This window comes from Lipophrys pholis (assembly GCF_963383615.2).
Source record: "Lipophrys pholis genome assembly, chromosome: 4".
NCBI lineage: Eukaryota > Metazoa > Chordata > Actinopteri > Blenniiformes > Blenniidae > Lipophrys > Lipophrys pholis.
In genome coordinates this window covers 27,141,258-27,157,734 of record NC_137637.1, presented here as the reverse complement: position 1 = coordinate 27,157,734, position 16,477 = coordinate 27,141,258, and the positions used below count along the sequence as shown (strand labels likewise).

The window sequence follows — 16,477 nt, the reverse complement described above, 5'->3', positions numbered from 1 at the left end:
GCATCTGGGGGCCGGGTTAGAGGTATAAAATGTCAATTCGTCTCTTCTTCCAAAAAAAAAAAAAAAAAAAGGGAACAACGAGCCGACGGACTCGACACATTTTGGCTGATTTAGGTTTAGTTTTTTTGTTTTGTTTCGGGGAGACAACATGTTCAAAGGTACCAGGCACAATCTGCTCTCTGCTTTTCATTTGTGTACAATCGCGATTCTTGTCTGGACACAATGTATAAATCAAAAAAGGATTTTCATTCAGGTGAGGTTCAGACATACAATAAGGATTGAAAAAAATATATATATAATAAAAAAAAAAAACGTGTGTTGGAGGAGCCGTGGCATGGAAGGGGAAAACATGATCAAAAAAGTTCAAGTGGAAACAAAACTACAAAACTGAGCTGCAGGGTGAACATTTTTTTGACATCCTGTGTAATGGTGAAGCCATCTACTAAACTCTCAGAGTTTGTCGTAAACTCATTGAGATATAACACCTCCACACACACGCGCAAACATACACACACACACACACACACACACACACACACACACGCACACTTTTCATCACCAACAGCACAACACGTCTCCTTTCCTGCTGCGGTTGGACCCGTTTCTTTAGGTGTTTCTGATGCCGAGCGCCTGCTCCAGCTCCTGCCGCCTCTGCTGGACCTGAAAGACATTTTCAACAATTGGCACAACTGACAACTCAGCAACTGCTTCAACATCAAGCAGTTAACAGGCATTTGTGGTGCATTTGAGTTCTTTTCAGAGCCGAAGGGTGAGAGACGATCCCGGGTTGCTGAGTTGAGATGTCAACGTGGTTTATTCTGCGTGACATGCGACTGTTGGTCTAACAAAGCAGCCATCGTTTTAACAAAGTCAGTAGAGAATTCTTAGACGCTAAGGCAACGTTTAATGCTGCACAACATGTTGATAGTTTATAATTATTGCAATAACATGCAAAAAATGTAAATCCTGAAAGTGATTGAACTATGAAAACATATTTTCATTCTCTGAAAATTCAAAATGCAATCAGATACAATCTGCATTTCATCTGTACGTGTGACAAACACAATGACAATTAGGTTGAAATGCACAATGTTGCCCACTAGGTACCCATTTGTTAATCACATTTTCTAATAAAAAAAACCCATCAAAGCTGCAAAAAGCAGAAGTGAGGTATTTGTCAAGTGCCGCAAAGTGAAACAACCAAACTGCAGTGAACCTGTGTGAAAGCTGCCGACTTCTGATGGCGAGGAAAGTGACGCGCCAAACAAGGAAAAACTGTCTTGGTTGAAGGATTTGCGGTCTAACGTGGTTTAGACTGAGGCGGTAGCGCCTCAGCTCGAGCATAGCTAAACATAAATGGCACAACATGCGGGATGAGGACTAAAAGAGCGAAAGAAACAAACCCCATACCTTGGAGTAGAAGTAGCGGCAGACGGCCTCCTGAGCCCACGGCTGGTAGTAAAACTCGGCTCTCCGCTCCTCTTCTGGGTTTGCCACCACATCCGTCATGGTCTGTTGAAAGAAAGAAAGAAATAAAAAAAAAGATCATTAGACGCAGCTTATTCTTAAAGTCGCGCTACAGCCGATAATTCAAAGAGCACGCAGTCTTTATAGGGTCGACTGGTCGGAGGTCGTGAGTGCGGGCGGCGGGCCCCGGACCGAATTCAATTTCACAGAGATTCGGCTGAACAAACTCTGCAGGTGGGCGACAGCTGGGCAGCAGTTAATCGGCTCACTTGGCAGACAGAAGGGGGCGAGAACGCATCCAGTCAGACATGTTATTAAATGTTTCACGCTCTATTTTGACTTTGCCCTGCTGTGTCACACCTGGGCAAGCAGCTTGAGCCCGGTATTTGGACGTCAAGAGTCCCTCTTCCCACAGCGGAACACCGGATTTAAACCAAAATCATTCTGACAAAGCAAACCAGAGCAGGGGGAAACACCACTGCACTCAAAAATAGCAGAGCGTTTTCAGGACGTGTTAAAAACTCGGATCTGTCAGAAGGAATCTTGAGGCTCTCGGCTTTCAGTTTCCCCGAGTTAGCAGATTCCTGACGTTTGAATTCATGCATGCCAAGAGGCTTAGTTTAAAAGTTAGCCGCTTAATTATTTATCGTGTATCAGTGTGATCCCGACGATTTTAAAGTGCAGGAGTGTGTTTTTGCTGCATTAACAAAGCTTCTACCCCTTCCAGGCTGCCAAGTCCATTTTATAACTCCCAAATAACAAATGTTCCTCAAGTAAAGCAAAAGAAAGGAGATTTCTCTTAAAACGCACAAAACACGAGATAGATGTGTTGTCGACGCCGCAGACCGAAATAAAACCAGTGAAGCTGCACCATGGAGACAAAGAAACACAATATTTGGTGATTGAAACGATGAGTCACATCGCTCTACTTGAAATGCTGCGTTGTACTGAGATATTTTGGGGTCAGTGTCTGTGAAAAATCCCTCACTGCTGCCGTCTCATCTTTGTGATCCATCAGGGATTTCTCTTGTACGTTCAAGGAAAAGACGCCGACTCAGCATTAGTGTATCAAACGACTTTCAATAACTGCACATTGATCCTTAAAAGTTCTAGTTCCCTCATTGAAAAAAACAAAAAAACAAAACATGGAACAGTAGCAGCGATGACATTTCTGACATGCTTCTGGAGTTTTGTTCTCACTGTGGGGGAGTCTGTCAGAGGGACTGACGCCACAGCTATTTTTTCCTCGTGTGTGTACCCAGTTTGTTGTTTTCTTTCCTCATCGTATACTGTTTTCTGACTTCTACAACACCTACGTATGGAAACGCTGAGCCTGTTCATTTACATACAGAAAATCAAATCTTCATTGGATCGCTGGAGTTATACTATTCAACTGATCATTTAAACGGCACAATGTGATATGCTTTAACAAGAATGGAAATTTGATTAACATGTAGATTTCTCCTGACTTCTCTGATGTCTCTGTGGATGCACACCCATTTATCGCCTTCATTTTGTTCAGTTTACATCTGTGACTCTCTTTCTTTTTAATACGTGCACAAAGTGTTACAGTGGAAATCTAACAACTTCTGGAGAGAGGAGGAGACTCATGTCATAAAAACTAAATGAAAGTCCACTATACAGTCAACGTGAAGATCGTGGGTGTTGTTATGGTCAACAAGTCAAGACTAGATGTTTTGAAAATAACAGGACCTCTCAGTATTACGTCTCCACAGACGCATACTGAAAGAAATCTAATTATGTATTGAAACGCGCTAGCCAAGTTTTTGTTGATTACTGCGTTGATGAAGTGCATGTTAGATATCATTACTATCTGATAAGTCCAAGTTCTTGGGTTTTACGGTCATGTAAACTGACGGCAGACTTCCAAGACACCACTCGTGTTCACGGCGTCTGTTTGAGGCGACAAACTGTTTTAAAGCCTGAGATCCCAACGAGTGGACTCACCTTGAGGTCTCTGCACTGGGACTGCAGCCAGTCGTTGATAAAGCCCTGAGGATCTCTGGCGAAACTCAACATGAACTCCCTCTGGGTCTTCAGCTGGTTAATGGTCTCAATGGTTTCGTGGATCTGAGAGGAACGCAACAGAAGAGAATCACTGTAAAGTCATTAAGAGGAAGATACGAGGACATGCGTTCAGAGATAGGTGGCAGCAAAACCATTTTACACACATCCTTCACAATGTCTTGCTATTAATGGCTGCAGAAAATAAAGACATTCTGGGTTCTAATTATGCCGATAAATCTTTCATTTGTTTTATCACAGAAACTGTGGCACATTTTACTGGATTTTAACTTTATGTAGAAGGACTTTGAAGTAAATGATTTTTAGTACACGAGTATGTATTAGAAACGGTTTGCACTTTAAGGAAATGTACAACTCCGTCACTGCCCATTTTGTTGCCCTCTTGTATGTGTACTCCTGCAAGTGGTGTTCAACTGGTGGAGAGAAAGTGAAAAACATCAACTAACGGAAGGAAGAAGATGGTTGCAGGCAAGTAAATATGGATGTAAATTAAGTTTCAAAATGCTAAATGAATCAGTTTTTCCACACAAGCCATCAAAAAGCAAGCACTGTTGAAGTTAAACAAACATGCATACCGGTAAAAGTAAGATCAATTCATCACTTGATCCTGCTGGAGTAACAACAATGGCAAAGACAGAAATGTCCCTCCGGCAAAAATTTATAAATACAAATGCAGCGAGATTATCTCCTAAAAAAAAACCCACATAATGCAGGATTTTACTTCCTGAATGCAGGTTTATTTTAAAAAAAAAAAAAATTTTTGACAACAGTTGCCACAACCACTCTCAAGCCGGCCACACACTGTGCAATTTTGTCCGTCTCGATGAAGATAAGCAATCATGGTGACATTTTTGAAAATGGCTGAAAATCTTTGGTCTTACAGAGAGGTTAATGGACGGCTATTGTGGAAGATTTGCCCGACCACAGACAGCCCAAGATTTTTATTTATTTATTTATTTTTTAAATGTCAAGAGTTGTCACCATGCTTTCTGTCCACTCCCGTTGCCTCGACAATAAATCAATAGAGCCCGTAACAGGAAGAGCACGTAAGACCCTTCCTTTGCAAAGACCAAATTTGTTTTGGCACCATAAGGCACTCAGATCTATTTCATTAAAGGCTTAAACGGCCAGACAGGACAAAGAAGTGCCATCACACCACAAATTCTGACTGCAGCAGGAAATGCTGCAGAAAATGACATGACAATCAGAGCAACATCAACATGGCACCGTAACAATAGGTTTTAGATTTCCATGGAGGTAAAATGCTGAACCATGCACGTATCTGCCATCTACTGACATAGCACAGCTTTGTCATTGAACATAAATGCTCGGTTTTCTGTTTGCATCGATCCGCTATGTGGATGTCATACAGGATATTGCCTTTGTCGCATACTGCAGTATGTTGTTCAGATTCAGTGGAGAATGACAGTGAAACCTACTGCGGGAGCCTGGAACATAACAATACACAGAACTGTAGTTAATGAATATATTAGGGTAACTATAGACAGTCTGTATGATCCTTTTGTATGTGAGCTCTCTCGAGTGTGAAAATACAAAGTTTTTCATGCTTGAGGCGTGCAGGAGCAGGATGCATCAACGGCCTCCTTATCAAGTCCAAATTAATTAACCCTAAGAAAATAAATTCTGTATCTGAACTATAAACAACCGGTTTCCATTTCCACTGTCCTGTTTTATCAGAAGCAAAACTACACGGAGACGTTTTTAAAGCTGAATGGCTGTAAAGCCAATCAATGTGATTACTGCCCACCCAGCCAAGGTAACGGCTGCTATCGGGAGGTCAAGAAAGCCCTCGACCGCAACACTCAGGAGGAAGAAGGCAATAACGCGAATGCGCCAATTTAAGCGAGCAAACGTGTGTGAAATTGCCCCCGGCAGGTTCACAAAGAGGGAGAAAATTGACATGGCGAGCACATTGCCCGAACGGTTACATTAAAAAGAAAAAAAGGGATGGAGAATTCATTTTGTCTTAAATCGCTCAACAGAAACAGCAGAAGGAAGTTGACACCAAGCAACTAATAAAACTGGCATCTTAAAAATTCTGAGTGACACAAAATGCTGGGAAAATAACGAAGAAACATTATAAATTGCTTTCTATAAAGAAGAAAGAATTTCAAAACCATCAAAACTCCACAAAGAACTTCAGGAAATAGGAAACATCTCTCACACTGGGGACATACAAGTCCTTCTAAAAATCCCTGGACAAACATAAAACCCATAAAAAGCAATGGGGAAAAAATGAAGAAGAAAAAAAAAAGCCGGTGACCACCAGGCCGAGGTCAGTACCTTGTTGTCCAGCCCAGCGATTTCCTGCTGACTGGCGGTGGACAGCAGGAAGGAATTCATCTGAGTCTTCAGTGTGTCGTCCACCTCCACGTCAATGTCGTAACAGGCGGTCTTCTTTTGGTCGTTGGGGTCCACACTATCAAAACAACACAGGATAACTTGAAATATGAATGACACAAAGGTTAAATGACCGGCACAGCAGGTGAAATCTACTATGCAAGTCTTCATCATTTTAAATAATTTGAAAGTTAAGACCACAATTGACTGGACGTGAGCTTGAGGTGAAGCTTTTGGTTTTTGAGCTTGTCTGCAATTCAATTAATTTCAAAATGAAGACGAGAAAACCTCCGAGTCCATGTGTTGAACCCAAATTGCTCTCAATAGAAATAAAGCACGTTGTATGGCAGCATTCTCCGTGTGTGTGTGTGTGTGTGTGTGTGTGGGCGAGCACGAGAGTTTGAAGGCATAAAATCCTCCCGACTGCTGAAGCGGTGAAAAGCTATTTTCTGTTAGTGACTTGAGGCGACACACTTCAAATATAAGTATATAATTATTTATATATATTCTGCATGCCAACCCATTTATTATTGTTTACTTTCAGCCACAAGTCTTTTCATACAATCAAAAATATGCAGTGAAATTGTGATAGTGATACATGGGAAATGAAACACTCCTTCCATGACTAAAATCGCATCATTTGTTAATTTGCTTCACCAGAATTATGTCCCAAAAAATTTTTTTCTTCAAAAATCCATAACAAATTTACAAAAGCTGCTCATATAGACAAATAAAAATCATCACCAGGCTCGTATTTATTTATTTATTTGTTTTATTGTCATTGTTGCCACCAGAGTTAGATTTGTGGACCGTTCTGTACGATCGTCTTGCTGACGTTACCTGATTACGTGGTTGATGATGATGGGTTCTGGTGGCATCAAGAGTGCGTGCAAACGTTGCGGGATCTCGGAAAACTTCATGCGTTGGGTCTCAAAGATCTGGAAACATGGAGCCAACCACAGGTTACTACATAGAAAGGGTTTCAGTTTTGCACAGGGGTAACAGAAGATGTGCGGCCATCCAATAGAAATGCGAGTGCTTGTTGGATTAATGCAGCCACCAAATGTAAAGCGTCTAAAGTGCTTAGTTCACAAAATGTGCTGCACTCAAGGTGCAACGACAGATGGAAACTATTTATTCGAAGCTGTGAAACTGTACCATGAAAATATTATGGCGATGATTTACAGAGTCTGGTTTATAGGCTGATAATGTAAAACCTGGGTCATAAAAATTGGTTTTAGCCGACTGCACAGGCTTGGCTGCATCTAACTCAAGAGTAGGTGGCAGGTCTTTGTGCTAATGCTCAGCCTCTTTTGTGCAAGACAGAAAAATCTTGGATGTATTACATTTTCTCACTGTGAGGCCTCATATCATCAGACAGTATCGGAGTCCCAAAACTCAAGGCTTTTGAAAAAAAAAAAAAATTCTTTTTACAGTCACAGCTTTCTTCTACTGTTTCATTTTTCAAAACCAGAGAAGAGCAGTTACTATAAACTATGAGCACCTGGGATGAAAATAATACTTATTTCCTACTGCAGCACTATAGTAATTCAAAAGTACCCTTCCACAACCCTGTTTATCTTGGCAGAGTAGAAGAAGCAATGAAACCAGTCAGTGACTGAGAAACAAAGTCAGTCGCCATACAAGGACAGAGAGAGAGGGAGGACTGTACAACGTCAAGAGGTGGACAACTATGAGGAAGTTGATCCTTCTAGAACAGCAACAGCCACTTGTTGGATCAGATTTAAAGAACTGAACCACCTCTTTCATTCAATCTACACACCTGCTGCAGGTATTTGTCACAGTTGATGAACTCCCGCTCGTGCGGATCTTGGAGTTTGTGGGTCTTGACATACTGCCACAGGGCCTGGATGATGACAGGCCTGGTCTGGGTGTGGATCCCCAACATACGAGCCAGTCGGGGGTCCAGCTTGAACTGAGGGGGCTGAGTGGTGCAGAGACAAAATGATGAAATGCAGAGTGGATTAAGGCCAGACGATCTATAGATCTGACATGGGGAATTAACATCTCCAGAGACCGAAGAGATATTTGAAGAGCGCTTGAAAGACTGTATATTACCCAGAAGCATCTCTTAACATTTACCTGGTAATCCAGCATGAGCAGGACGGTGCAACGCACACCGACATCACCTGGTCTCTTCACCTGGAAACCGTCAGTCTCCTGGGTGGTGGCAGTCCTGTGCCACTGTAATTACATAGGAAACACATTACAAACCATTAACTAATATTCATACATACATATATATATATGACAGAAATAGAATAATAGTGTGCCCTATTGTAAGATTTACCGATTTAAAATCAAAACTTTAAGTTCCTATAGAGCTGCTAATAAAACAAGAAAATATAACAGATATTTTTCAACAGTTACATCAGTGAAAATCTGTCTCTTACTTCCACCAGGTGATTATCTGGACCGTACAGGTCTTTGTCCAGCTCGATAACCAGAGACTTGAAGAAGGAGGAGAACTTCCTCTTTTGTTTGGTGGCCTCATACTTGGACACAGCCGTCTGCAAAATAGAAAGAAACGTGAAAGTGAATCAATCATCCACATGTAATGAATTACGGTAGAAAAATCTTAAAGACATTGCAAATATTTTGTGCCAATTGCTGCTTTACAAAAAAAAAAAAAAGTCAATTGGATGCTATGATTAACTTTAGTAGTTACAAAAACATTTTAAACACGAAGCTTACATCCTCCAGCAAGCGGCCTTCAACACGAAGCTCCCATGATGCCACGGTGCCTTCACCGTCCTCGGCATCGGGCTTTGCAGGGTTGAAGGTGTTGGATATGAAGATTCGAAGCTTTCTTTTTTGCTGAAAAACCATGAGAGGACATAAACTTTGAGTTACGTTACCATTGATCAAAGTTATACTTTATCAACATAAGCACAACTTTTCTTTGAGAGCTTTAAAGTACATGCGAATGCAGGGATGGGATTAACTCAGCTTATAAGCAGCTTAATTTTGGATAACATCAGTGCAATTGTTTGCCGGATGAGGACATGAAGAGGACGCCAAGCTTATACGGAACGTCAGATACAAAACACGGACATCTTTTGTTTGTTGTTGTTGTAGGAAATGCTGAGCAGCATCAAACCTGTTTGAGCAGTTAGATCATAAATTTCTCCCTGCAATTTGTCAAATTATATTAACAGTTAAGCTCTTTGGATGACAATGTGTCACCAAGTGAAGTAACTTAGCTGTCCGTCCATTATGTATTGCGATCAAAAGGGTTCTGAACAGAGCCTCCTGTCAAAATTCAGGTCTCAACACAAGGATTTAAAACACACCTTAATAGGCCTCTTGAGGGCCTCCTGAATATCCAGCCTCTTGCGCATGATGGTCTGGTCCAGCTTCCTCTCAAAAGCCAGGAGATCCATGTAAGCCTGAGACTCTGGGACCAGTTCCCTGATCTGGAAATATGACAAGAGATACCACAGACCACAGGGTGAACACTCCAAGTACATGAAAACACACTCCGTTCATGACTACTGATGATCAAACAGCCATTAGTCATCAACATTAATCCACAAGAATGAGTCATTTAATCATGACTGTGGTTGGAAAAGTGTATTGTTCAATCTGAACCAAGCTCAGTGTATCACTGCAGTGATTCGATAAGAGAGCACGGCTCTGCTAGTTTTACATGCTGGCTAAAACCAGAAACTCATTTGTTGAAGATAAATGTATACATTTCGACAACTGATCAAAGAAGACTGGAGGAAGCCACATCTTGTTAATGATCACAGCACTGGTTCGAGTTTGTGACGGCTAATGGCTGGACAGAACGATAAAAAAATGCTAATGGCCATTTGCCATCATGACAATTTTATGTCTATGTGTAGCTTTAAAAAAAAAAAAACTATTTTAAGTATTGATGTATTGCATTACTGATAAGCCGCATCAAAGTAAAATGGCCATCACGAGCAAAAATGTGAACAAAAATGTGAACCACTCTAACGACCGGTTTAAACAGTAAACTAATGAACAGTTTTGTGGCGACAGATGAATTTAGATGCAGCTGAATAACAACATAGATGCAACTCGTATAATATCATAACATTAATGTGAGGCTGAAGTCCCGAGGAAAGAAGTGAAGGGTACAAAATTATTATTCCTGGTCCAGATGATCATCACAATGGGCCACACAGACTGCTTCAGAGGCCCAGAGTCAACCCCATGAGAGACAGTGCTATCTCAGTCTACTGAGCCATTTAAACACAGTGTTTTGATTAGAACCACTTAAATTAAAGTTCAACTGGAATGCCAAATGTAATCTCTCCAAAAGAATCAAAGCCAATACAAATGGATTTCCATGCACAGCGGCATGATTAAAACTCACCCGCTGAGGTAGAATTTTATCGGCCATCTTCTTCTTCTTTGTGCTGTAAAAACAAATCAGATTAAGATAAATGTGTGTGTAGCAGTGCATCTCAATAAAACAAAACACACGTGGAAGTCAAAGTCACAGTCTAAAAATCTAAATTATTCAGTCCCTCAGCTTCAATTCCACAACAGGATCATCAACTGTGCAGTGTACAAGTCAAACACTGCAGTGAAAGGGCTTCTGTGTTGAACTATGAACAGCCAGCGTCAAAAGGTAGTGGTTACTTTTAAATATGAAAACATCATTGTTCTGTTTCCCCATGGATGTCATTTTCATTTTCGATGATTCAAGCTGCTTTTCTCATGTAAATTTGCTCCATTCTTATGATTAAGTGCTCATCTTAAGTTATAGGGTTATAATTTTTTCCCCCACAATGTCAAATAAAACCCTTGTTAGGACAAGCAATTAGCCAAAGACTTAAACTTCACAATGAAGAAACTTGATGAAATTCTCTCAAAATCTTTTCTTTCAAACAGTTTTATGTGTGTATATTTTACTTCTTTAGGATTTGACTCCCGAAAGACAGCCTCTTTTATATTTGCCTATATACATTTCAAATACATTTCATTACTTTTACTGAGCGATTAGATTATTTAAAAGGAATAAATCAGGTGCGTATTGGTCTTCCCATTAAATTTTAACTTTCGCATGTATGTGTGCTGTATATGTGAAAATATGTAGGTACGTTTGCAAATATTTCTTTTTGATGCTCTAGTCAATTAATAATAAAGCAATTTCAGTTACATTAAAAAAAAACTGCTTGATCGTTTTATAGTGAAAGATTTCCATTTGCTCAATTACGGGGAGCATAATTGAAACAATTATATTTTTACATTAAAATGATATAATTGAGGCCAATTTGAAATTCTGTCATAGCAAATGCCAATGCCCTGCTGGGAAGGATTATTCAAGGCGACAGAGATGAGACACTCGACACGTACACCAGTAAGAATGTGTATCGGCTTCAAATCTAACTGCTGGTTTTTGTAAGTTGAGCATAGCAGCATGATAATGATGACTTACTGCTGGTTGCGGTTCTGCTGCTGTTGAACCTGCTGAATTTGTTGGGGTGCCGGCCGTTTGCGGGACGGGTCCATGACCCCAGGCATTCCTGGGCGAGACACGGGACTGTTGCCATATCCTGGGGGGCCCATGGCCGGTCCCTGCGGGGCCATTCGGCTGGATGGGGGCATACCGTGTCTCTGCACAGAAAAGAAATATCAAATGAAGTGCTTTTTCTTTTCTTTTCTCAAGTTGTTTCAAGCCCCCCCCCCCATTTGGTGAGAAACCAAAAGATTTAATACATTCTACGAGGTATAAACACAATATGCGCTGCAAGTTAGTTGTTAATGATAAACGCACACAATATACGTACTGTGAAAGGCTTACCGATTCGAACTCTAATTTTCTCCGCAGGCAATGTGCATTTGACATATCTATTCAATTAGATGAAGCCCAAGTGCACTGGATACATGCGAGAAGCTGCACTTTCTTTTCAAGATTAATAAAACATTACCTTACTTGGTTGCTCAATTTATATAAAGCTGAATTGTTCAATTCTTACATACTGTCTAACCACTTTATCAAGAGTCGTTTTGCAGGGGACTGGAACCTATTGCAGCATACACAGGACAAAAGACCAGCTGCAACCCAAAACATTACCACTCTGTCAGGGGAAGAACTCAAAAGCTGATCACACACGACCATTCACAAGTAATGCCAGTTTGGTAAGCACAAAATGCGCACGGAAAATTAAACGTAAAGCTTGAAAATCAACCCTGGGAAATGCAGTTCTGAAGAGTGATTCTAAGCGACGCCACAACACAGCAACTCCAAGATCCATTGAAGAGCATTATTTAAAAAAATCTGATTATGTAGATTAACAAACGAAAGAAAAACAAGGACACATCATGTCCCTTATTTGAGAAGAAAATACACCCCAGGTATTCAAAAAAACAAAACAAAAAAAAAACCTTTGGGAAATATGTCTTGCTGGATGCCAGGAAGCAGAAAAACATGACAAATTAGCAATTGAATACATTTGTATTACAACCTTGTAGTTTATGAACGGTTGTGCTTGAAAATAATGGAACACTTGCAGGAGGAAAGTGCAGGAGGGTGGCTTCAAAAAAGTAATTCACATTAACCATGAACTCATCGTTCAACAATATTCTTTGTCAAGTAGAAGATTTAGATGTGCTCACAAAATGTTGGCAATGCATTCTACACTAACCGGCACCAAGTGGGACATTTTTAAAAATCGAAAATTACAAAATAAAACCAATAGGACCCATTTAAAACTGACAAACCCCTTGATATTTGACGCCTGGCACTCCTACACCCCCCACCCCCCACCCCCGCCATCGTTCCGAGAAGTAAAGACAAAACCAACAACCGTGAACTCACCAAGCCTTGCAGTAAGAACTCAAACAGGCGACTTCTTGTATTTGACTGCATGAGTACCAACGAGAGACAGATAAACGGCAAGTTACTGATTGCAGCGCTTCCTAAAGCAGTCAGTCCAACAAATGAAGGCAAAACACACTCGGTCCAAGCCTATAGCAGAGGGTGGAATGAAGGTATGGTGACGGACACGACTTCTCAACAATATGGTCCAGATGAATGGGCTCTGCCTTTTCCACACAGAGCAGTGTGGGCAGACGGGGAGTGCTTGTCGATCACTGAGTGCTTTCTACACTATACACGAGTACAACCTTGGTTTGCTGGAGAACAACTGGAGATCTGCAGCATTCAGAGTACGAAGCCTCTTTGATTAAGTTGTGAAAGGCTGCTTGTGTGATTGAAAGCAGCCAAGGACGAAGAGAGAGAGAGAAAAAAAAAAAAGTAGCATCCTTTCAATAAACGGTATTTGAGGTTGGCAGTAGCTAAGCAGCAAATGTTTCTACCGCTGCAGATCACCAACAAAAGGATTCAACATTTTATCATCAGGAATTGAAACACAAACCCCCACATTTAGATAAAAAAGAAAATGCTGCACGTTAACAAATTTACTCTACTGGACTTTTTTGTCTTAAAATTCCAGGGAAACCCTAAAATTCATGTGAATGTGTGACCATCACTGTGTTTAACCTGCCACCGGCTTAATTCATGTTTTTGGTAACTAATTGCTCTTGTCTACCACCTGAAAACTTCACATTAAAGCTTGTGGACTAAACTAAAGACTAAACATTATGATTAAAATATGAACAGCACACTGCAAGGTATCCTTCAGTGTCTCAGCATTATGTATGCAAACTCAACATAACCCATCAACTTCCTGGTGCTTTTAAACCTTCAACAAAGTTAATGGGGGAGGATCTTATGTGCTCATTGTTGTGATAAGTTGCGTTATCTTCTCAGACAGGATGTGATCACAGTCTCTGGGGAAGCAATATTTAATTAGCCTGAGCGTGGATAGCGCCACTAGCAGGAGCAGCTGTTCCATGAAGGCTGATACCTCGATGCTCCCCTTCAATGTTGTTGCTCCAGTGGAGTAATTATATGCCAGTTTATTTTCTAAAACAGCCTTCAGGCTACCTTGTTTTCATTTTCTAGATCAAAGCACTGCCAAACCGTGCTGGTTCAGGGAGAGGAGGACGAGTCTCCAAATTCTCACTGTGCCGGTCTAAAACATGAGTCTACTTCAGCACTACGGCGAGGAGGGGAGTGCTGTCTGATGGCTCTGCAGCTTTGACTACCGACGGGCTGCAGCATGATAGTTAAGCAACCGCGGTCATGAATACAATTATTTCTGGTGCTGATTAGAGCGGCGATGGGTGTTTGATGGCTTAACTAACTAACTAACTGCCTACTGTCGGTGGGTACTTTTTTGGGGGGGGTGTTACATCTATCGATATTCCAAATGAGCCGAGTGAATACTAAAAGGTTAAGAGGAAACAACTAATTAAAAACAGCATTATGTGACACAAGTCTGCCATTGTAGACAAGATGTTCAACTCTCACTTCACTATTTTCATTCATAGCAAGTGGTAAAAACTTTCTGTGGTCACCCGAGAGGTTAAGAAACAAAAACAAAAAAAACAACCTCTCCAATACACTTACAGACTCCCCTAAAATCTAGCAAAATTTATCAAACTCTTATCATAAAAAATTATGCTTCTGGCAATGTTAATCAAAATGCATGCATGTACATTGCAGTATCATGAGATGTATACAGCACCAAAACTGAAGTTCTACATTGATAACAAAGGTTTCCTTAACCGACTGCTACCAGAGAAGACTTCTTGATCGTTAAGAATCTTAGCCGAGCCCTACTGTTGAGTATGAAGTGTTATTAAAGTTATTACCAGAAGAAAGCTCCACGTGTTAAATATGTTAATTTCACTGTTGTAATATTGAATGCATGACATTGTTTCACATGCAGACAGCAGATTAAAATTAGCCTATAGTATAATTTCTGGCTATACATTTCAGCTAAATGATTGAAACATGGTTCTTTAAACAAACACTGAACCAGCTTTACTGTTTTGGGCTCATATTTCAGTTTAAAAGCTGGACTTTAACAAAATCCTCAACTACATTTTTAGAGTTGCAGTGGTCTTCGGCTCATCATACTAATTAGTGTATTTGTATCCGTACAAGTTTTTAAATCAGATTTTGTTTACCTTCACCACCTTTATTTATGTAGTCTGCACTACTACAGTATTTTTTTCTTCTTCAGAAGTTTGATGTGGACAGAGACTTTTACCTCGCTGGATGTCTGCCTAATGCGTGAGAGCAATTTCTTAAAGTCTCTGAGAAATAAGTAGTTTTAGATTTGTATTTTAAGTAATTAATATTTATTTTGAAACTAAGTCGAGATGTTCATCACCATAAACACAATCACCAGGTTGTTCATTCAACACTTTTGTAACACAATATAAATTGAAGTTTCAGAGAGGAGCCAAATAATTGACCAGCTTCTGATCTTTTAAAAATAGGTCTGATAATCATATTTGTTTGTAACCGTTTAAAAATGTGATTCTGGAGTCATACGTGTGAATAATACCACCCCCTTTAAAAAATCTACTTAAATGACTTCACTTGTGAGTTGTTACGCTAAACTAAAAGGCAGTATCATGTGTATTCATCAAAATAATATCTTTCTACTTTAATTTAACGGAGCTGATTGATTTAAGAAGCTGAAGCCACTAAAGATTGTAGGATGCCGGAAAAACGTAGACGGATTCCTCGAGATTTAATTCATTTGAGAGGCCGGGAGCAGAAAGCCAAAGTAGAAATATTACAACATTGTCTGTTGCACAGCTGCAGACGTTTCCATTTACATTTGGAGGACAATATACTCCCGAAACAACATGGTGCTTCCGCTGAAGTCAAAGAAAATTTGCATTTACTGAAAGTGATGCTGCAGCCATTTCTTCACAAAGTAGTCTCCAGCGTAAGAGACTTTGGAATTTAACACAAGTTCAAACTAATGTTGGTACACGATTGAGCACGAGCTGCTTTATGGCTTTAACAAACTATTCACCGAACTACTATTAACATACTTTAAAGCGGGTTTTTTTTTAGAAGAAACGCGTTTGTGTCATGATTAGCCGGGCCAGCAGGCTAAGCTAAATGCTTTGCAGGGACTCGGAGGCTAAGCTCGCTGTTAGCGGGCGGGAGCGTTAGCCAGTTCAAACAACAAACAAACTCTCAGCGTCAAGCACAGAGGCCGTCTAAATGTTTCCGATGAGGCCGCCACTTTTACACCGAGCCAGCAGCACGAGTGTGGGCTGCGAGCCGCACCGGTCGGGGAGGTTGACGTTAGCCGGCGGTAACAAAGCGGCGGTGCGGGGCTTTGTTCTAGCGGACCGGCTAACGCGTCAGCAGCAAAGATGGAGCGATATCTCACCATGTACCCAGGCCCAGGCATCGGAGAGCGATACATAGTGTTCTGCGCCGCGGGCGACGAGCCCATTCTTCCGGCGGGGGCTCCCGGACCCATTCCTGGTCCTGCGCCCGGTACCGGAGGTCCTGGTCCCATTGCCCCTCCACCACCGCCACCCGTTGGAGCCGACTGAAAACCCCCTCTGGACGCCATCTCTTCCACGAATGTCGCCGCCGGTGGTGGTGCTCAAATACCGCGAGAGCAGAAACGAGATTTGGGTGGGCTTGATGATGCCGCTGCGCCCCCTGCTGCTTGGTGCATGTACTGCAGTCAGATGTAAAATTATTCAATCGTATGCACCC

At 41.1% G+C, this 16,477-nt stretch overlaps 1 protein-coding gene across 1 annotated transcript; it reads right to left on the bottom strand.

Annotated features, from left to right (window-relative positions):
• Positions 1-491: 491 nt before the first annotated feature.
• Positions 492-16,381, bottom strand: smarcd1 (SWI/SNF related BAF chromatin remodeling complex subunit D1). The gene is made up of 13 exons (XM_080462613.1): positions 16,140-16,381; positions 11,309-11,487; positions 10,241-10,283; positions 9,189-9,311; positions 8,590-8,712; positions 8,289-8,405; positions 7,978-8,079; positions 7,658-7,819; positions 6,715-6,812; positions 5,818-5,953; positions 3,436-3,558; positions 1,411-1,512; positions 492-660 (listed from the first exon to the last, which is right to left on the bottom strand). Exons 1-13 carry the CDS (start codon positions 16,326-16,328, stop codon positions 607-609), a joined length of 1,551 nt encoding a protein of 516 aa, XP_080318739.1. The 5' UTR covers positions 16,329-16,381; the 3' UTR covers positions 492-606.
• Between the last annotated feature and the right edge of the window lie 96 nt (positions 16,382-16,477).